General features: G+C 43.1%; 1 protein-coding gene across 1 annotated transcript in view; it reads right to left on the reverse strand.

Moving 5' to 3' along the window:
* Positions 1-20,745, reverse strand: part of OMA1 (OMA1 zinc metallopeptidase) — a 32,426-nt gene extending 11,681 nt beyond the window's left edge. The window contains exons 1-8 of the mRNA XM_083448145.1: positions 18,750-20,745; positions 15,704-16,198; positions 10,908-11,136; positions 9,706-9,879; positions 8,940-9,047; positions 8,253-8,381; positions 4,706-4,780; positions 1,749-1,898 (exon numbers count right to left, since the gene is read on the reverse strand). Coding sequence (XP_083304271.1) covers positions 1,749-1,898; positions 4,706-4,780; positions 8,253-8,381; positions 8,940-9,047; positions 9,706-9,879; positions 10,908-11,136; positions 15,704-16,176 — 1,338 coding nt within the window. The 5' untranslated portion in view covers positions 16,177-16,198; positions 18,750-20,745. The remainder of the gene's footprint in view (positions 1-1,748; positions 1,899-4,705; positions 4,781-8,252; positions 8,382-8,939; positions 9,048-9,705; positions 9,880-10,907; positions 11,137-15,703; positions 16,199-18,749) is intronic.
* Between the last annotated feature and the right edge of the window lie 2,367 nt (positions 20,746-23,112).

Raw genomic sequence — 23,112 nt, forward strand, 5'->3', positions numbered from 1 at the left:
AGTACAGCGTCACATTCAGATGAAGATATATTTTTCATAATTTGGGTATATCTAGGTCCTGTAAAACGAGCAAAGAAAATTCTTATGCAAAAAGAAACTAGATTTATTTTCCTACCTGATTCTTTGCATCCCTCAGGTTTGAATACTGAAATTGATTATAGTTGCTTTCTATGAGTCATTACTAATGCTTGTATGTATAACACCTGTGTATGGATAAAGTTTGCTTTTCATTTGTTGTTTTAAAGGGGTCACTTTAAGAAGAAAACCTTACAGCTGCAGATTGCTGTCACCTGTAACTAAAATCAATGCTGCACCTGTCTATATAATCTTACATTGTAACAGTTGTTGTTCACTGAAGAAACCGCTGTTATAAGTTCTATTATCTTGATACTTCATATATGGTATGTACTTCTATAGCACAATTGTTTATATAATTTTAATTTGTTAAAATATGTTGAATTATGACATTATATTAATTTATATTACTTAGAATATGATGAAACCCAGGAGTGAAAGTTCCATGACTTTGATATACTACAAATGAACATGTACCACTGATGAAGCCCATGAGAGCAAAACAAGGCATTATTCCGAAAATCCTTGTCAACACTGTGGAACTGTAGTAGGCTCCAATTTGGACTTTATGAACATATGTGGAACATAAACCAGCAGATATTTGGTCTTTGTGAAAGAACTGATTTATTGGGACTTCCGTCTATGTTATTGCACTTTATGTGTTGTTTATGTGCAAGATAAACGACGTACAGCTTCCGGGTCATGTGGCCAGCATGACTAAGCCTCTTCTGGAGAACCAGAGCAGTGCACGGAAATGCCATTTACCTTCCCGCCAGAGCAGTACCTATTTATCTACTTGCACTTTGACGTGCTTTCAAACTGCTAGGTTGGCAGGAGCAGGGTCCGAGCAACGGGAGCTCACCCCGTCGCGGGGATTCGAACCACCGACCTTCTGATCTACAAGTCCTAGACTGTGTGGTTTAACCCACAGCGCCACCCACGTCCCTTCTACATTAGCTTCTGTTTAAATATGGTTTAACATTGCATGCAAAACAGTTCTTAGTTAGTGCCTGTGAGTTAGGGCCCAAGAGACAAGCAGTTGCACTTGAGCTCAAATCCTATGAAATGGCAGATTTGACAGAAGCTTAGAGGAACAGCTTGTTCATAATCGCCTGGACTAGTGTCCACTGCTAAAAATCCAAAAGCATTGAGACTGAGGCCACATTAAAGCACTCCATTAAGATTACTTACAGACAAACGTGCTCCAATACTAGGTAACATTTAGCCTGGACTAAGAGGTCTGGTTTCAAATCTCACCTTTGCCATAGGATTATTGTATGGCCCTAGACATGACTGAAATATGAACAGGATCATTTGAGGGCAAAGATTACAAAGCAGTTTGCAAATGTATAAATGATAAATAGGAAACGGGAACAGGATAAGAGTTGCTGAAGAGAGAGGCACATTTGTTCCTGCAAGAAAGCTGAAGGTCTGCCGCTTGGGGGGACCAAGATAGATTTCAGTAAATCTAAGCAATATACAGCAAGTACTTCTATAGTATCTTTGTCTTAGAAAATTGGCAGCTAAGAAAGCAACCCATAATGACCATTAGATTTGGAGTGTGTGAGTGTGTGAAATCAATCCTATATATACACTGCCCTTGGCAAGGATGGGGCAGACATGTGAAAAATGATACTCAGTTTAAACACACCAAAACTCCCAAACCACCTCACCTCTGGAATAAGTCTGTCCAAATGCTCAGCTCGATTCTCATGGGAGGGGTGTGTAGAAAACCATTCTGGCACTCTTGGTTGCCCTGTAAGAGTCTCAGCTAGCTCCATTTTCTGCCAGAATACAGAACTTGCTCTTACATCCATACAAGCCTAGAAATAAAGAGAAGGTGATATCTCAGAAAGATACTGAACTGCAATCTTAAGATGCTTGTAAACATCACTGGCTGTTTCCTTCACATCAAAAGCAGAGAAAAAGCATAGATAAGTAGGTTTCTCTACGTCTTCAGTGCTCTGAAACTCTTGGGAGCAACAGGTATAGCCTTAACAAAATAAAATCAAGTTGCTGATTTCTGGGCTGAGCAAAAAAGTGCTTCGCAGGTGAGCTGGTTCAGATGCAACTCTAAACAATGACACACCATGCAGGAAACCTGAGACGATAATAGTCAGAGCTGGCAGCAGAAAAATACATTTTCGAGAAGGGAAATGTAAGTGGCAAAGTATCATAAATGTTATGATATCAATGATCAAGGGGAAACTGTTTTATTTCCATGGTTAAAGGAGAAAACCATGGGAAAGAGAAAAAAAGTAAAATAAATGAGCATTTATATCAAATGAAAGGCTGGAGCTTGCTAATGGCATGTACTGGGTTATAAATTAAAATTAAAATTATGGAACTACTGGGTTCTGTAGCATATGCTAAATGCTAAAGGAAGAACTGCTTAACATTAGCAAACTAACACTGGGAAATTGTTTTTTAAAACAACAACAACCTATATTGATTATTATTTTTTTAATAAAAGTATTGAAGACTGGAACTCGAGTCATGGGGAAACTGCACAGTGCCTGCAAATGCAAACAACTCTTGAAACGGAACAGGTGGCATTTCTGCACATATGCCAATGCAAGAGGAGGAGATACCAATTATGCTAATAGAAGCAAAACCATCTGGGTTAAGTTCTTGACCTTTACAGGCAAAGAAGAAGCTGCTGTAGCAAAATGGATGAAATGGAAACAGACTTACAAAGTGCTCGAGACAAATAAACACGCCACGGAAGGAAAGAAGGGAAGAGCTTATTTTTAAATAAATAAATAAATCTGTATTTGGCTTAAAACCCAATACTTCTCTGAATTAATGCACACACACACAGAGAGAGAGAGAGAGAGAGAGAGAGAGAGAGAGAGAGAGTAGTTGTTGTTGTTTTTAAGAGTTTTGGTTAACAATCAAAGCATTTGTAGCAGCACTGATTCTACAAATCTGGGTCTCTCCAGCAACCAGCACATTTACATGGTCCCAGTATGCCTCACTGTTACATGTGAACCAGGCTGTCCTCTGTTTCAATTGGTGCTGTTACAAGTTCAAGTTGATAACTGCAACACAGGTTTCCACCACTTTCATTCTTTCTCCCTTTTCGAACAAGTAGTTCTGTATTACAACTACAAAGCGTCTCTTTCTCATAGACTGAAATTTCTCATCTCAAGTTACATTTCTTTTCAAATATTTTTCTCAGTGACTACACTTTTCCAATAAAGATCTGATTAACCCTTTCCCTTTGCTTTGGCTTAGTACTCAAACAGCTTCCTAGGCTAGGATGGTCTGAAACCTACACCTCTCCAGGGCAAATTAGAGGTCTCCATAGCTGCAGACGCAGAACTGAGAGATACACATGTACCAGGTTAAAGATGCTCCAGGCATTTGGATAATAAATATTACTGTGTTCTGGGGAGATGTGAGCCCTTATCTGAGGCACCAGCTTCTCCAGGAGATTGAGGAGATGTTGTGCGACATCCTGACGTCGTGCATGCAGCCCTCTGAACATTGAGGGCTCCTGGTCCACTCCAAAAACACAAAACACATGGGGGGGGGGGGAAGAAGTGTCTCAGCCGTCAGAAGCCAGCGCCTATGGCTAATAAAGCAGCTGCACTGTGGTATCTATTATAAGGGAGTAATTTGTTATTTATGTTTTATATTTCATTGAAGAGGGTGGTTTTAACAATTTGTTATATGAAGCTGCCCTTTGTTCCAGAATGGAGAAAAGTGAGGTGAAAAAGCAAACAAGCAAATAAATAAATAAATAAATAAATATGATAAAGGCCATTTTCCCTCATCCAGACACCCTTTAAGTACATGCTGAAGCATCATTCTCTCCTTTGGGCGTAAATGCTTTCTACTTTTCTGTATCCTCAAAGGCCAAATATAAATAATTGTAATAAACCAATAAGCATTGGCAATATCGTCAACCCTAGAAAGAAGCTTGATGGATTTTCACCCAGAGGAATAAAAGTTCTTGTGAACAGCACTGTTTGCAAAAATGCCTGTGAAAATAAGTGGTCCACTAACTTTGTTTCTCTCCCAGCAGTCAAGCTAACTACAGTGGTACCTCAGGTTACATACGCTTCAGGTTACATACGCTTCAGGTTACAGACTCCGCTAACCCAGAAATAGTACCTTGGTTAAGAACTTTGCTTCACGATGAGAAGAGAAATCGTGCTCTGGCGGCACGGCGGCAGCAGGAGGCCCCATTAGCTAAAGTGGTCTTCAGGTTAAGAACAGTTTCAGGTTAAGTACGGACCTCCGGAACGAATTAAGTACCTAACCCGAGGTACCACTGTAGTTTGTGTGTGTTCTAATAATAAATTCTAATAATAATAATAACACTAGGTGGCAGTGGTGGTACAGTTATCCCATTCCTGTACATACGAAATGGTAAGGATTTTTTGTATTTTGATGAGCCTCATACTGAAATCCCAAATTATTATTCATAATATCATTTTTATTAATCATATTCGAAGCAACCATCTCATGCGGTTTACACACAAAAACATTTAAAAACACAAAAACAGCAAATACATTTAAAAGGTGCTGCAAGTATAAACAGAAAACCATTTGTGAAAAACACTGTCTACTTAAAATGAAGCAAAGGAACATTTTCTATCCTGTAGCCAAAAGCTATTATTACCTTAGCAGCAAACCAAAGCCCAATTTTGTCAGCTTCTGCTTCCAATGTTCTGCTATATGGCCTATTGAACAGCAGCTAGAAGGAAAAGGAAAGAGACATCAGAACTTTGTTCTTGCCAGTTTCTGAAACCAAAGTAAGCATTTTCCTAACTTACATGCAACAAACAGACAAATTTCAGCAGAAGCGTTCCCCCTCCTACTCTTTCTGCAAAGCACTTAGAGAAGAGGCTGTAGATGTACATTTTTCCTGGTGAATTTAGGAAGCAGCTAAATCTGCAGTTGCATTAGCAGCCTGGCTGAGGACCTGCTGCGTTCTAGAGTTTGGTTCCAATAAAAGCCATGCATGCCAGCGGTGCTTCTTCACTTTTTTTTTCTCTCTCTCTCTGGTCTACAGTAGACAGAATGATAGGATATGCTCCAGCATTTTATAGATTGAAGTAGTGGGTGCAGCTAAGCGGGGAGTATTTGCATGGCCTGGCAAATAATGACAAGAGGCCAGAGCTAGCCACAGGTGAAAAAAGGAAACTAAAATGCATGCAGCCAGATGGGTAATAAAAGCAGTGAGGTATGCTGCAAACACATCAGATACAGATAAAGAGACATCTATGTGCTTTATTGCATTTAGACCATTTAGCTGTCATTGGTCCCATTTTACAGATGGTTACAAAAAACACTGAAGCACCGCAATATGTGTGTTCACCTTTAAATCCATGGCAGAGGTCTTAAGGAAAAAAGCACCTCGGAGCATATGCAGAGTGCTTTCCCCCTCATATTAAAGCTTTTCAATGCAAAATGTAATGCAAATATCCATGAATTATAATACAGTGTAAACCAACGACTGGCGGTGACAGAAGAGCACAGAGATTGAAGTCCGAGAGAGCAGTGATGAGGGCGGATGGTAACAACTTAGGATGACTATAGAAGAGGCACTGTCTCGCCCCAAGGAAAGCCCTGCCCAGCTCCAATCTACCTGCCACCCAGTTCCCAAAATGTCATGGGAAATTACCCACACATTGTAAAGCTTCACACTGCAAATTATGACAGCAAAAAAACTTGGATATCAGGTTTTCTGTGCAGTAGCCCAACTGAAAGTAAATTGTGGATATGAAAGATGGAGATGCCTTATTACAGCCTCAAGACTCTCCTCAGCTGTAATAGAGTTTATTCAGTTTCCATGTTTGTTCCTTTTAAAAACAAACAAACAAAAAACCTGATTTTTCCGCCCAATATTTGACAATACTGCCAAATTTCGTTTTGTTTTAACCCTACAGGCATGGGGAGCACATGGGGCCTACAGATGTGGATAGACTCCAACTCCCATCAGCCCCAGTCTGCATACCCAGTGGTCAGGAACCACCTGCAGGGCCACAGGGGCCCTTGCCCTAGTTCTGTAATGGACCAAAGTCCATTTGAATTGATACCATATTTCCAACTGTATTTGAAATACCTCATAATTTGCATGTGCCACAGGTTTCATAAACTTACTCCCCTTCCAGAGTGTCACTGACAATAGTGGAATTGGGGTCTTTTTAATTCAGTACTCTGAGGATGTGGTTTTTCAAATCTTGTATTAATCATGTATTAATCTTGCAATAATATATTTTCACCAGCTGGTAAAAAAACTACCTGGCCACACGGTTATTCCAAGGCACTAACTATGTTATATTGTTACTTTACTGTAGCGGGTTTTTTTGTAAACCGCCTTATTTTTCACAACGAAAGGTGGTTTATGAACACTACCAAATGAAATAAAAAAATTTAATTTGAGAAGCCAATCTTTTCAAAGAGGTGTTGCAAAATAGTCTTGCTCAGTGCCTTGTGGGTCACCAGAGATCACATTTACCGTATTTTTCGCTCCATTGGACGCAGTTTTTCCCCTCCAAAAATTGAATGCAAGCGAATGCGCAGCCTCTCCCGGCAGGGAGGGATTGCGCAGGGCTAAAGAGGAAGCCAAAGCAGCCAGCGGGATCCATCCCGCTCGCTGCCTTGGCTTGTTCCATAGCCGCGCGGAACCCCTCTGGCAGGGAGAGGTTGTGCGCAGCCTGTACGCTGCTCTTTGGGGCTGGGGGGGGGGAGATTTTTTTTATTGATTTCCCAGTCTAAAAACTAGGTGCGCCCTATGGTCCGGTGCGCCCTATGGTGCGAAAAATACGATAATTATGCGACTTCTTGACTTCCGGTTGTCAGAGTGATAATACAAAGTTACAACATTGACTTGAGAGGATAATATGGAATATTGCTAGAGGGAGCAGCACCGTACCCAGCCCAGACAGCTGTGGAAACCAAGAAACAGCGAGAATAAAATCACCACGTTTCTGCAACCTCAGAAGTTTTCCTGGCACCTCCCTTTTTAAAAAGAAAAGAGCTACCACAGGCATTTTACACTTCTGGAACGTGAAGGGAAAGAAACTGCCAAATGTGACAGAGAGCGAAGAACTGGGTTTGGCAACTTGTGTACTATAAAGCAAGCCTGGTGCTGAAGTATCATTGATCATCCTGACAGTTCCCTCAGCCATTTTAGGTTAGGTTACTGAACTGCCTTTTCCTACATCTCTGATTTTATTCCTGACTGGCAGGAAGTTCAAGTGTAATAAGAAACTTTGCAGGGAGAGCAGGACCATTTATTCTCTTCTCAGTTCCTGGTTAATGAGCCTTGTAGCACGGAGCAAAAGAGAAAGAAAGAAAGAAAGAAAGAAAGAAAGAAAGAAAGAAAGCCTAGTGGAAAGATCTCAGGGCATCCGAGGTTCTTGGATCACTTGGGGAGATCTGTGGATTTCACCCAAGGATATGAAAATAGCACAATATTGGCTCAACAGATGTACGAAGAACAATATTGCATTTTAAATCGTTTTCCGGGTGATCAAGCTAACCTTTAAGAATGCAAAGGCATAAAAGGAGAAGGAAGTTCTATTGCAAAATGCATGCCATCCTCCAGAGATTGAATGTTGTGGGTGATGAATGCTACAGTAGAATTTAAATTATTGATTCTAGGTAAGTATGCTCCACTCAGTAGTATGTCCAGGGCCAGCAGAACGAATTTATAAGAAAAATGTTTACTGGCTCCTAGCAGCAGCCAGGGAAATAACAAAGTACTTCCATTTCCTAGTGTTGACTCCCAGCTCACAACAGTCTGAAGTTTACAAACTAGAAGGCAATATATGTGTCTTTTGTGAATCAATCCAATGGTGTTTTTTAAAAACAAACAAACAAACCACACCTATGACAGTGTGCATAATACACCCACAAAATGACCTACCTTTGTTGCAACTCCGTCTTATTTTTAAAATAGTGAGATCAAGACCTGCTTCCCATGGGGAAAAGGCAAGCCAGGGCTTGTAATTAGCTACTCACCGAGGCTGAACAGCAGTTTCTTTCCCCTTCTGAGATCCAACACACAAGCTGACTTAAGACCGTAAGTTTACTGCTATATCAGGTCCATAGTCTATTAAATGAAGCACTGTGTCCTGTAATACAGAGGCCTTCCCCCACAAAGAACACCCCCGATGCAGGAGCTAGACAAATGCTCTGTAGAACGGTGAACATCTTACCTCTTGAAACCAAGCTTGGAGCCAGTGGCCTATGATTGCTAAGCTGTCTGCAGGGCAAACAGCCCAAATCATTATGAGAAGAATGAGGAGCACGAAATCCACGAAATGCATCAGGCTCGCCTTCTCTGCCTTAAAACAAGGAAAACGGTATTTTAAAACCACCTACAAATGTCCTAATTTTGCGCATGGATATTTAAGGTTTTCTGTATTCAAAACGATGCGCTGTCTACCGACCCCTTTTACAAAACGCAGAAGTTGCCGTTACTTCTCCAACTTGGTTCGCCAGCTGTTGCTGGACTACAACTCCCATCACATCCTGCTAGCTAAGGATTATGGGAGTTGTAGTCCAACAACAGATGGAGATCCAACTTGGGAGAAACACTGTGTGAAACCACAATGCTGACAGAAGAAACACTGGATGCTGGAAAGCACCAACCCTGGGTAAGGAAGGCCTATAAAGAACTATTCAGTTGTACTACACAGCTCTAACTTCTGACTATGTCAGTTCAATTAACACCACAGATGCAGAGTTTGGAGCCCCTTACTAGCCCTAAGAGGCAGGCTGTGAGCATCGCTGGATATTTCCAGTCAAATATGGTGGTCTCCACATTGGTCAGCTATGACTACAAGCATGTGTTTAGTTTCAGAGGGCTTTGGCAACATCACTATTTAAAACAGGATACATACCCCGTGTCCCAGAACAGCATGAGCAAGTTCATGTCCCAGAATGAAAGACAGCTCATTGATATCTGACACAGCAGATAGCATACCAGTGAAAACAAACAGTTGTCCATTCTGCAGGCAAAGAGAGGAAAAATAATATTGCAAACAAATTGTTTCACAGAGCATTCCAAAGTGGGGGTGGGGGTGAACCCACAGCTTGGCCAGGCCAACACCAGCAGAGCAGAAAAATTGGGAGAGGGGGTGGGAGACAGAATGGAGGAAAAAAGAGAAGTTGTGTTTCTTCTTTATTCCTCCTTTTCGTCAGCACACCTCTTTTGGGGGGCGAGGTGAGGAAGGGAGACTTTCCTGCACATTGGTCAGAAAAGGAGAGAAAATCAGCATGCAAACATGTTTTCTCTCAACCTGTGTATGTGGACTGGGGGAGGCTGGATCCCAGAAGCTCCTCTTCTCCCCAACACCTTTTTGCCCTCCCTACTGTGAAAGCAATAATGGCAGAGGAAGGACAGCGGTACCAAGTCAAGTCAAATACTGACTGCACTGACTGGCAGAGGCTCCCAAGGGATTCAGATTTGGCGACCTTCCCAGCCCCGCCTGCAGAAGCCAGGGACTGAGTCTGGAAGAGCAAGGAAGATGCTCTGCCTCTCAGCTAAGACCCCACCCCCACCTCCACTCTCACCGCCAAGAGGGAGATGCACAAAATCCTTCAGCCTCTGGGATGCTTTTTTTCCAAATTATTAAATCTCACCTTTGGTGTTTGATTTTTACTTACTGGAAGCACAACAGCATTAATGTCTGGCCCCTCCACCACATGGATAGTCCACTTGAACTCAGAGAGTCCTGGAAAATCCTTGTTGCTATCAACCAAATGCGAAAAGACTTTTTTGACCTCCTGGTAACGGGGGTCTGTTTCAGGCAACATTCTGCTTTTAAATTCTTCGACCCACTGGAGGAAAAAGAAGACGCAGCATACTGACCGATTCAAGGCAAGTAAAATTGCAATTAAGAGATACATTAATATGCATGAATATCCATGGAAGAGAGGTCAGTACAAATTAAAAAATATATGATGCAATCTAATTCCGAGCAGGGAGGAGACATCCACCATACTATTAGGGCATGATGAATTTTTCAGCTCCCAAATTCCCAAAATGAAGGGTGCTAAAAAGTTGTAGAATGACTTGGGAATTCAAAAGATATTTTGGCTACATTAATCTAATTTTGTCCGGTAAATAAAATGTGTGTAAAATTGCATAGAAATAATTTAAAAATGACTGCCAAGTACTTACATTTTAATACTATTCTTGTTTACTTATATTATGTATATTAATAATTTTACCTGACACTTTCAGAAGGCAAAATTAAAATTCTTTGGCTTTCCAAAAGCAGTTTATTTGCTTCTTAAGCAAACGTAGTCTTAGCGAGCTAAATGTTGTCCAATCACAAATATAACAGCAGATTTGAATCCCTCGCACCCAAAAACGTATTTTTAAGACCCCATCATGGAAGAAATTTGCAAAAATTAAGTTTCACCCCCTAAAATGACATGCCCTGCTGCACGATATCCATTTAGGGAATAAAATTTAAAGATTGTGCTTGAGCAAAATATTTAACTCAGGAAAGGTGACCTAATGACATGGAATACATCAGCAATTATATATACATATATTATTTACCAACAAGGAATATTCATCTTCCTCATGTAACAAGCAGTAAAACAGATATTCTCAATCCTTGCACTGCCAACACTCCTTAAATGGAAGAAAAGTTCCCTCAGCTATGTGGGAAGGCCAGAAAACAGGATATATGCTTCATATAAGTTCCCATCTTCAATCATCAGCACTGTGCATTAATAAGGGTCTCAAGTAGTAGAGCTGGAGACCCTGAACTGTTACTGTGAGTCATCTCAGTTACTGCGAAGTGGGGCAGGGAAATTATTATTATTATTGTTTGCTTTTTTCAACAGCTACCCACCATGGCATACTCCATCTGGGACAATTCAGCAAAATGGTCTTTCCGAAACACCAGCAGCCGAGAACGTCCAGTGATTGGTGTCTCTTCCAAGTGAGTAAAATAAAACAGGATAAATACAAGTCCTAAAGTGCACAGGCCCAGGGCTATCTTCCATTTATTTCTTCTTGCAGCTTCTTTAAACAGCTCCTTCTTGTTTGGAGGAAGTGCCCTCCACCATTTTCTTATGCTCCTGTAAGGCACAAATATAGCAAAGTTCGAGGAAGCCAGAGCGAATCGCAAGTGTCCCCGACTGCTGCACCCTCATCAGTGCTACCAGCATGTGTTATAAATGTCAAAACTTAACAGACAAGCTTCTCTGCTTAATGCAAACAAATGGCGTGCTAGTGCATGATGCCCCAAAGTTCTTTCGCCTGCTGTGCCACCAGGAAACAAACCATGGTCTGGCTTGTTTTGAGTGCCCAACCTGAGGCTCATGGTGTGTCAACCACAAGTGGTATGCCAAGAACAAACCTTGATTGCCACATGGTTTATTTGGAAAGAAAGAAACCATAGGCCTGGGTTTGGACATAACAACAAGCCAGGCTCTCTTTCCTGTAAGCTTAGCAGCAGCAGAAACAGAAAAAGAGCAGAGCAAAACCTTTTCAGTGGCATATACTAACATGCAGAGTGCTCACATTAAACCATAGTTAACATTGTTAGTTGTCTTTAGCTATGGTTTAATGTGACACAGATACAACAAGCTATGAGGCTGCAGCAATGTTCACTTTGATACCTCACTCTACAAGAGTAAAACGGATATGCTGCACATTCTTGTACACATGAGAGAAATAGGGAATTAGGGAGGTTTTCTGGTTAACCCGGTGTCAGGCTCCGGGGACTTGGCTTCCTCCCCCCCCCCCTTTGCCCGTAGATAAGCAGGACAAAGCAAAGAGTCGCTTACCATTTAAAGAGTCTTTAATGATCACAGCAAAAGAACAAAGCATTCATTATCAGAATGGAAGGTGTTCCCAATTAAGGCTTTCCGCCCCCCCCCCACTTCCCCCAGTCACTTCCATCTTGCAACCAGCATGCTTTTTGTGTAGCCATCTTATCTGTTCTACGTGACCTTGGACTGATATGCTGAATACTTTCCAGTGAGAGAGCTTTGCTGTTCACCCGCCAGTTCTTCCCAACTTTCGTCGTCAGAACTATGCCCCTCTGCAAACCACTGTTCCAAATCTTTACTGCTCCAGGGCAGCTTCAGGATCCTGACCAGGAGCAGGGGAAGGTCCCACCACTCCTCACCAGAGCAGTACTCCTCAGCTTGGTCTCTGACACTAGAGAGTGTGGGGCCTCCCAAACGAAGGAGATTGGTTAGCTGTGCGTTATGAGGAGTCTGAGAGATGAGGAAAGGCAGCTGAGGGCTGTGCATAAGCACAACAAGGAGGGGTGAGGGAGAGAGCTGGTGTAGGGAAGGAGGAAAGCTGAATGGGAAGTGAACAGGAGGAAGATATGGCAAACAGAGAGTGTGGAACCACCATCACTCTCATCAAACAAATGGGCAGCATCATATTTGGGAATTAAAAGGTTATGTGCACATGTCCACAGCTGGACAGGAACCCAGGACCCATTTATGCATACAGCTGCCCACAAAGCTAGGGATCTACATAAAGTCTTGCTTCTGTACATATTAAACCCATAGGTGGATCAGGCAGCGTTTAAGCTGTCCAGGTTAAGGCGAGTCATAGGCTGAGAAGGTGAGTTTAAAAAAAAGATGGATTTCAAGAACAAATAAATGAATAGGGAGAGATGGGGCAGTACCTACGTAGCATGCACATGTTTGTACAGAAAGAACTTCCATTTCAAATGAAGAGGAAGCAAAAGTGAGGTAATATAACGCCAGGCAAGATATTACAGTCGTACCTCCAGTTACTAACTTAATTTGTTCCGGAGGTCCGTTCTTAACCAGAAACCGTTCTTAACCTGAGGCACACTTTCACTAATGGGGCCTCCCGCTTGCGCCATGCCGCCACCACGCGACTTCCATTCGCATCCAGAGGCAAAGTTCGCTACCAGGAGCACCTACTTCTGGGTTAGTGGAGCTCATTACCCGAAGCGTTCGTAAGCAGGACGGTACATAACCTGAGGTTGCACTGTATACAAAAAAAAAAAGTGGGAGATTGCTCAATTGAAATTTGAGGAACCAAACAGCAGTTTAAATAATCTAATGCTATTCTCCTTCTAAACTTTTTTTTTTCCAGTTAATTTCTACAGATCTAAAATCTGGCTACAATGAAGCCTTTGAGAATGGAAAAGGAAAGCCAAAACAAAAATCTAATGCATATTTAAAGGCTGAGAAAACATTAACTATTATATTCTATTTTAAAAAACAACATTCTGCTCTGGAGAATAATAAGAAAAAGAACCAAGTTTCAAAACACTGAGACACCTTATTTACAGTAAGAAAAATGTGTTCATTTAATAACAAAGAAAAGGTTTAATAAGGGATGGGATTTACCACATATACCACGATGGTTTTCCACAGGGTCCAACTTTTATATACAATTTAAATTTAATAGATGGTTCCTTGAGCAGCAACAGAACATCCATATTGCAAAAGCACAAGTGGAGCATCATTTGCTGTTTTGGCCTGCGCAGTGAATATGTAAAGTTTATGGCCAGAATCCAGAGCACTGTAAAAGCAGCTCCAAGAGGGATTTTATACTTGCTTTCCTCAAACAGAAGTCCTCCCTCTATGCTACAAGGCAAACCTGAGGACTACCAAAACTGAGGATGATTTTCAAAAGTGATTTGTTATGTGGCACAGGGAAGTAAAGGAGTCAGCTCTTCAAAGTCAAAAATTCTACTGCACTACCGCAAGGCTCAACTTTCTGGATCACGAACTATATATATACAGTGGTACCTCGGGTTACAAACACCTCGGGTTACAAACACTTCAGGTTACAGACTCCGCTAACCCGGAAGTAGTACCTCGGGTTAAGAACTTTGCCCCAGGATGAGAATAGAAATCGCGCATCGGCAGCGCGGCAGGAGCGGGAGGCCCCATGAGCTAAAGTGGTACCTCAAGTTAAGAACCAATTAAGTTCGTAACCAGAGGTACCACTGTACTAGAAAACTAGATGCATACTTTGTGATTGACCTATTCTTAAGCCCAAATTACTCAACCTCCAATCCAGAAAAACAGCTTACAAGGTGAAGCATCAGACACATGCCCTTACCACCGCTCATAAATCCAAGTGCGACGCAGGCCTATATATGCAGTGCCCCAGATTCTGAGAACCTTCCACTCCTTTCCCAGGAAGTTTGCAAAGGTGTGGCTTCCTCAGCAGGATAGTACATGCATGGGGACAGTGCTGCAGCAGCCCTCTGATGTGCACATGATATCTAGATTGGAGATTAGTAGCCAAATTACCTTTTAAAAGGTGACTAGAGATGAGGATGTGCTCCTAATATTAGAAGTGCATTACCAAGATCCAAATTTCGTTAACCGATTGGTCTGAAAGCTAGGAACGAAACTCACTGCGCTGAGTCACTGTTAAAAACTTGAGAGACGCAACTACTTCCTTGGTGGAAATTACACAACAAGGTGTGTCTTGGCAACACAGTTAAAAACATTCTAAATTTTATTTTATTATAAAGAGGAAATGTTTTTAAAGGATAATAAAGTGCCTAACTGCTGGTGGCATTTAGGAGAAAAAGGCACTGCTCAGACAGTATAGAACTAAAAGCACAGGAAGAACACTCTGCACCTAAGCCACCAAGTTGATGCCATTTCAAACTAAGCATATTTAAAGCATGTTTATTTCTTCTGCTTCATTCCCACCTTCCCACAAAAGTGATGAACAGAGTTGCATACTCCACTTCAGAGGTGTTTCAGAGCTTCGCAGATTTCAAATCAAGGAAGCAGTTGGCCTTTCAAGTAATTAAAACTTGGCTAAGGTAAATGAAAATCAATAAAAACCAAAACATATCCCCAAAGCAGGGGCTGCTTTCATGGGAAAGCACAGAAACAGAGGTGCAATTTATCATGGTTCCAGGCCGAGAATGGACAATACTCACTCTCTCCTTCCTACAGCCCCTGCCCCATCCTCTTTACAAGAATCAAAAGTGGTACTGTACTATCAACCTAGTGCCTAGAGCCAGGAGACATTATCCCTCAGTACTGGGAGGGCGGGCAAGGGACCAGAAAGTACCACAATGCTATTCTAGCGTCCTTTGCTGGAGGATAGAGGTAGAATAACCATGTAGTTTGGGGAACAGTTTGGGAAACAGCATAGAAATGTACTTTACCCATTTTTATCCAAGTTACACATGTTCTTCCAAGCTACCTCACCAGGCTTTAAAACAGGTGAGAGGAGGATGGGAACAGAGACACAAAATCAGCAGTCATTCTCACAAAAAGTGAGCTTTCACCATCTACAGTGGTACCTCAGGTTACATACGCTTCAGGTTACATACGCTTCAGGTTAAAGAATCCGCTAACCCAGAAATAGTGCTTCAGGTTAAGAACTTTGCTTCAGGATGAAAACAGAAATCGGGCTCCAGCAGGAGGCCCCATTAGCTAAAGTGGTGCTTCAGGTTAAGAACAGTTTCAGGTTAAGTATGGACCTCCAGAATGAATTAAGTACTTAACCTGAGGTACCACTGTATTTGCAAGGCTCCTTTCCAACATTATGAGCATGCCAGACAGTCTCACGTGAAGTTTGCAAAGTATCCTATTAAGCTTGCATCTAAATTTACTTTGCAACAATGTAGTATACTGCTATAGTGTGTAGCAGAGCAATATTAATGTTTACCTCCCAAGGATGACAGCAAATAGTTTCTGAACTGGCTTCAATAGAATCCACAAGATTGGAACGGGAGCCGCCTTCAGTGCTGAAGATCTGTGAAAAGGCCTGTGAAACTGGACATTCTGAGAACCAGTCAAGTGTCGAGATTTTTGAAAAGCAAGTCCTCTTGCCCTTTGCTCAGAGAGACTACAAGGCCTCCTCAAACAGCTGTGTGCAACGTTGAAAATTCCTGCATTCTTAGGGTTCAAAAGCCGCACTTGACTTTTATTAATGAGGTTACTGTAGGTGTTGGAACTTTCAGTCATTAAGTAGCACCTTCTGTTTTTACTTTTGTTCCATGATTGGCACTTAGTCACTTGATGTTGATGTCTGTTCAAAGCTTCACTGGAAAACTTGTAAGGATTAATGCACTTTCCCCAACAGGCCAAAGATGTAAATCTAGTTAAAAGACAGTTTCTTGAGCCACTAAGAGCAGCCATCTCTCTCTCTCAAGTGTTACACCTAGAAATGTAAATCAAGAGTATATATTTTTAAATGATGCAATAGCAAATGATAACGCTATAAGACACTATGCTCTTTAAGGGTGTGTATTCACTAGAACTCAGTACTGGGTACTGGGAAAACCTCAGCATGATTCCCCCAAAGTGCTGGGAGCTGTTGCTGGGGACAATGGCCTAGTTCAGATAATTGTTCCAGGTTTCAAAAACTACGGTTTATTAAATTAGGAGCATGAGCCAGGGCCAAATACCTACACCCTTTCCACTGTTCTGCTTCATTTCTGATTTACAAAAAGCCAGAGTTGTGGGTCCAAAACTGTGTAAATCTGTCAGTTAGTTAGCAACCAGGATAATATCTGACAGTAAGCCAAAATTCTCCAGATATAATAGGGAACTCAGGCTTAGTAAAAGCCAGAAATGAAGTGCTGAACAGACACACTATTAAACATGAAAAATATCCACACTGAAGAGGAAAAGAGGGTCAAAACAAGTACAGTTCCCCCTATCCCATTGCTAGTTCCCAAGTTCACAAACTATTAAGACAGACTTCCCCCACTTTGGGCCGAACCACATTTTGGGAAGCCCAGAAAAATAGTCCAAATCAAGCCAATGGGTCACACAGAATCTTTACATCCATGAGCTACATCACACATTGTTCAGGTAAGCAGTTAGTACACGACAATGTGTGGGAGTGAGCCTTGCACTCTTTTCTCCCAACAGGACACACCTGTATGAGTAGGACTTATAGAATACATCCACCCTGTTTTTTAAACTTGCATGAATTGCATGTAAACCCCATTTACACATAGAGTGGGAGAGAATATGTGGTCCCTATAAGAACATCAAGGGTTGGAACCAATGTAAGAATCCTGACCACAGCCACTGGCACTTATTTTCCATATGTGACACCTTGGTTTCCAACCAAAATTTGAGATACAGTGAAGTGATTGCAGAGTTGAAAAAGTTGATTTGGGTGTAATATCCCACTGCAGTAAATGCAGGTCCCACTTCTGATCTTTAGCTGACCATTTCTATGGTTGATTAGTTCAAATCACTGGGTTGCCGTCAACTACCGTTTACTCAGAGTAATTAACTTGTACTCACTTAAATTACTGGACCTAAGTTAATTGCAGCCATTAATTTAAAGACGCCTACTCTGAATAAAAGATAGTTGAATACAACCCACCACATGAAATTCAGCACACACATAACTTCCTTGGCATCCGTAGCCCATGGCCCTCTGTCCACCCTTTTTACCTTGTTCTCTGTTCAGTGTCAGCAGCAAACTCCTTCCCTCAGGCCAACAGTCAACCCCTTCCCTTAACTCTCTGATTTGGCTTCCCTTTCAAAGTTTCCAAATATCACCTCCATCACTAAATCACTAGGTGTCTTTATGCAAGCCACAATCTCTCATCTTCATCCCCTATTCTCCACCTGCAAGATGGAGATAGTAATATTGATCTACCTGGCAGAGTTGTTGTAAGGATTATTGAGAGATTCCAAGTAAAATGCCCTGAGCTCTCTGAAGTGCTTTATAAGCACGAAGTAGTATACTAGCAGCTAACCCCCTGCTTTGTTTACCATCTAGCCCAGCCTCCTCCAACCTGGTGCCCTCCATAAGTTCTGGACTACAATTCCCATCCGCAACACTGCCAGCACAGCTGTGGTAGCTGGGACTGATGGGAGTTACAGTCCAAATCTACAGGGCACCAGGTTAATCTAGCCTGAGAAGTCAAAAGCTTGGGCACTAGCCTGTCCAGGACAGATTCATTAACAATGCACTTGTGTCCCATGGAAAACACCCTCATGGAAGTTCATGTACTACCTTCAATATCAGGAGCCAACTCCCTGTGAGGGAAGATCTGGCCGTCATATTCAAACCCAGAGACAATTGCATGGAGAGAATGACACAACGAAATAGGTGAGGCTTTAACTAAGGCTGACTATCCAAATGTCAAAAAAGGGGCACCGGGGCAAGCAAAATGAGGAGCAGGTGTTCTTTCCCGGAAGTAGAGCCATTCTTCTTTCCCTCATAGAACAGACATTTCTCACTTAAATTTCAAGTCAAATTTCCATTGCTAATTAAAACCAGCAATGAACGGCTGGATTAGGTGGGAATCCTAAACCATATTATCTGCTATATGAGTACATATCAGGGGGTTCGCCTTGTGACTTGGGTGGCTTTGTCCCACAGAAGCAGTCACAAAGTGGAGGCCTGAGGGACCAGAGAGACGATGCAACGTACACGCACACCCTCTGTCCTGCGCCTCAAGCCATGCGAGAGAACCCAGGTTTCCCTTGGCGCAGAAGAGCCGCGGGGGAACCGACCCGCCGCCTCCCTGCGCCACCTGCGCCTCTTTGGCCAACGTCAACAGGAGACGCTGCTAGGGCAGGAAGGGGAAACGCCTTCCGAAGAAGACGCAGAAGCAGGGAAACCGGAGCCAATAGAGAGCAAGCGGGGCGCCTCCTTATAACGCGCGCCTGCAGAGGAGCGGGAGCTGTGCGTCCACAAGGCTGGTTGCCTTTCCCCCGTCATGGCCACTCCCGTCACCTACCAGCCGCGACAGAACAAACTGGTTCCAGGAAGAGGAGGCGAGGTTGCCAAAAGCTCAAGTCAGAGACGAGGCGCGGAGGAGGGGAGGAGCAAGATCCCCTGCTCCGTTGGCTGACGATGCCTCCAGCAAGTGAAGACGTAATGGAGGGCGGGGGGCTTGAGATACCAGTGCTTTCCCCTTACTCGCCGCCCTCCCGACCCTTGGAGAGAAGAAGGGGCGCCGCGCGTAAAGACGTAATGGCGACCTCTAGGACCCTTTGGCCGCGGAGAGGGCGCGCCCTTCCCCGTGCACCAGGCCCCTTCCCCCTGCGCTCTACGGCTGGGGCGGCCGCTTGCCTTTCCTTCCGGGCTGGGGAGGGAGCCAATCGGTGGCGGAGTTTCCCTGTTTCGCGACCGAGAGAAGGCCGCCTCCAGCCGCTGTGTTTACTGTCAGCGAGTTGAGCTTGGAGAAGATTCAGAGATGTGATTCTGCACCTACCTACCCGCAGTCCGGAGTGATGGAATGCATAGAATCGTAACGAAGGGATCCCGAGGGTCATCCAGTCCAACCCCCTGCAATGCACAAAATTTGCCATATTCGGTGGCATGTGTAGAACCAGGTTTTTAAATGTGCTTGTCAGCATCGGCGTAGCCAAGGGGGTGCAGCTATGCCCCCCAGATCAAATAAAACAATAGAAATACTTAACTAACTGACCAATTACTTCGGTTTTGCGCCCCCCTCCCCCAGCAAAAGTCCTGGCTACGCCCATGCTTGCCAGATGCGGATCTGCCACTACTTACATTAGTGTACTGCCACTACAACCAGCGATGGATGTTCAGAAGTGTCTTGGGGCACTTACACTACCCTCAAATGGGCACACACGTATTGCAAGTGCATTTACATGCAACTAGGTAACACTGGGAAATAAATGTCCACTTGTGGTGGCTTTCCCATAGCCCAGGGGTACTGGAGAAATCAAATGGAAAAAACCTTTAAAAGGTGGCTCATAAACAGCCTTTCCTGTTGCAAGGGAAGACAGATTTTTTCTCCTTCTGGACATCTGGATTTCAAAATTAGGGGAAGACAAACAAGTGGTTGGCCAAGTTATGCCATAATGGACCATTGTGTGAAGAGGGTACTTTTCGGTGGCTGCAGGGTCCAGAGCATACTCTAATTTAGAGCCTAGGAGGAGCACATCAGTTTTACTTTCTTGCCCTTGGCCTGTCATCCAATACACAACCAGTTTACTTGTAAGCTAAGGAGGCATTAAAGGAACCAAGCAGTGAGCTGTGAAAAGTTTTGAGGGGCTGGAAAGCAGAGATGCACTAGGCTCACTCAGCTCAGGGGTGGGAAACCTCTGACCTGCAGGACTAATTTGGCTCGGCATGGGTTCCAGTTTGGGGCACAAAGCCATTTTCCCAAAACCGTGCCCACCTGCCCCACACCTGCAACATGAAGAGGGGGGCTGGTAGAAACACTGCTGCCTTTGCACAATCAGGAGCCTTAAAGTGCCCCAGCAAGGGAGGCTTCTTGTCACTGGCAATGAGAGTGATCCTGTCGGGTTCAGCTGTGCTACTAAGTTCCCCATGGAGAACTTGGCAGCGCAGCCAACCCCTGCCCAAAGCGGCTCATGAAAGCAGATCACTGCTTTCCACAGTCCCCCATCAACCTGGGAGCAAACTCAAAACGCCACCTTGTGATCTTTCATAGGAAAGTATGGTTTATAAATATGTAAACAAAATAAATGATGCAAGCACTAAATTCCCTTTTGCAGCCGTATTACACCCTCTTCTGTATCTTCACAACAGCCATTATGACGTAGGTTAGGCTGAGAGTTGGTGAATAGCCTAAGGTAGGAAGTGAGCAAAAACAAGGACAAGTTAAGTGAGTTTAAAATGTGAAACTGCACATGCTCATGGTGGGTTTTTTTTGTTTATCAGGGTTGGGAAAATGCTTTTCCTTTGTGGTTTGCTGATGATTGTGCAGCTGAACAGACTCACAAGTACTTTTTGTAGCCCATGAAAGCTTTTGTGATAATAAACCACAAGACTTATTTTGTGAGAATTTATTCCATTTGTTCCTTTTGGGAGGAAGGGGGGGGGCTATTTTGGGAACTGAACTAGGGCCCTCAAATCACCTTAAAAGGAAGGTGGTGGGTTGCATTCTCCTGTGCCTTATTCAGAAATATGAAGCCGTGATAGTTATTCTAGGGAATCTTGGAAACAGCAAACAACACTATCTCCATTGTCAAGTCATGTTTGCATCCTGTCAGCCCTTCAGCCAGACGGATGGCATAACCTTACAAGTCATTAGCTCCTCTATTTTCAAAAAAATGCTTATCTTTCATTAAGTATTCATAAAATAATAAGAATGTTAAACCACTGTGAAATATTTATAGAGCAGTAAGGAACAGGTTTACTCTACAGATTTGGAACTGAGATTTTGAATATTTAGAGATATATTTATGCATTGCTTTTGAAGATGACATTTGCAAACAAGAAAGGAGATATTGCCCATGAACCTGAAATAAGTAGCTCTGGGAGCTGAGTTTCTTAAAAAATAATTGTGGCATAAAATTATGAAGCTTGCAATAAAATATTAGCTGCAGCTGTCAAGCTGCCAGTCCTGACAGTAAAACTCCCTGGTTCATTTAGCACCCACTACTCAGGCTGAATCTTATATGCTCCTTTCTGGGGAAAAGTTCCACTGAACTCAATGGGGCATACTCCAAGGCAAACAAGTATAGGCTCGCATCCACACCATATATTAAAGCCTATTGCTTCTCCCAAAGAATTCTGGGAACTCTCATTTGTTCAGGGTGCTGGGAAATTGTAGCTGCAGGGGTTAAATGACAGCTCCCAGGTTTCTTTAGGGAAAGCCATTTTTAAAAATGTGCTCTCAAATGCACCTAGGATTACAGTCCACACCTTCACATTTGCAGACTGGCCTGGTTCAGATACCAGAGTTCTCACCAGAGACAACTGAAAATTACTGAGACCCACTGTTTTGGCTCCCACTCATAGACACAGCACTTGAACTTTCAACTTTATTGCCAAAGGCTTTATTCCAAAATTCTCTGCAGGGTCTAAAAATAGGTCAGGTTACAGGTACACAGGTCAGGAGTTCAAAGGCGCTCTAAGACGAATGGCTAAGATGTCTCAACACTTGACACACATGCTTGACCCACCTTTTGAAGAGCAGGGCAGGTGCGGTAATTTGTGTTGTTCTCTTACCAAAGACTGGGCAGGCAAGCAGGCGCTCCTGCAAGTAGGCTGGCTCTGCTGGTGCTATCATGGCCAATGGAATGTCCTTAGAGATGGAGCAGTGCATCCATCTCATGGTCCGACCTAGGCTCAGAAACCTTCCTTGAGGTGGGAAAAGCTTCACGGCAGGGTGGAGACTGGATCAGATGTCTCTCCCACAGCTGGAACATCCAATGCCACTGGGGTGGTGCTTTCTCCCAGCAAACCACTTGGCCCCTCCCCAACGCCAGGCACTCTTCCCATTTGTCATCCCCCTTGGACCAGCCCTGCCAAGATGTCTTCACAGGACGTATGACACCCACCCTGAGAGACTTCTTGTTCTCATGTCCTTTAAGGCTTTCCCATAGTTGGCCACTGTGAGAACAGGAAGCTGGACTAGATGAGCCATTGGCCTGATCAAGCAGGCACTTCCTATGTTCTTAAAATGGGGCAGACCCAGATTCAAAATGGCAGCAAAGACAGTTTGGCATAATCACCTGGCAGTTGCAGATATTGATACATAATCCTTCTTTGGAAATTGCTAAACCAGAACGAGCCACAGTAAACCTCAGGCTTGCCCCTCTTCCAGCCTGGCTACGAGGAATTCACATCCATTTGGGCTTAGCTCCAGCTTCTCATATTGTGAGAAACAACAAACAACTGTGTTTGCTGTTAATAATGGTTTGTTTGAAACAAGGCACCTTAAAACCATGGGCTATGAAGTTGGCTTGTTTAAACAACCACAGTTAAAATGAACAACAATTTGGTTTAGGGAAACACACTAAACTGTGGTTAATGGAAGAGTGAAAGGTTCTGACATGCCATTTCAAACATGCCAGAGGCTCAGCTTGCTGTGACTCATTCTTGTCACACTAAACTATGGTTTAGCTTGCCATCCGAATGTGGCTGCTGCACAGATACTCTGTCAATTGTGGGTGTATGAAGCTTATGTTATGGTACTAAATTCACATTATGCACCCTGCTTTTCTAAAACACCCCTGACTGGCAATCCTACATATTAATATTCTGAAGTCGTCACCAAATGTAGCATGAGTAATTACAGGATAGCTTCATTGAAATCCAACAGTGAATACCTCTTAATATAGAAATGTAACATGTATAGTCATACAATTAGAAATGTG

The sequence above is a fragment of the Podarcis tiliguerta genome (assembly GCF_965153285.1).
Source record: "Podarcis tiliguerta genome assembly, chromosome: 6".
NCBI classification, from domain to species: domain Eukaryota; kingdom Metazoa; phylum Chordata; class Lepidosauria; order Squamata; family Lacertidae; genus Podarcis; species Podarcis tiliguerta.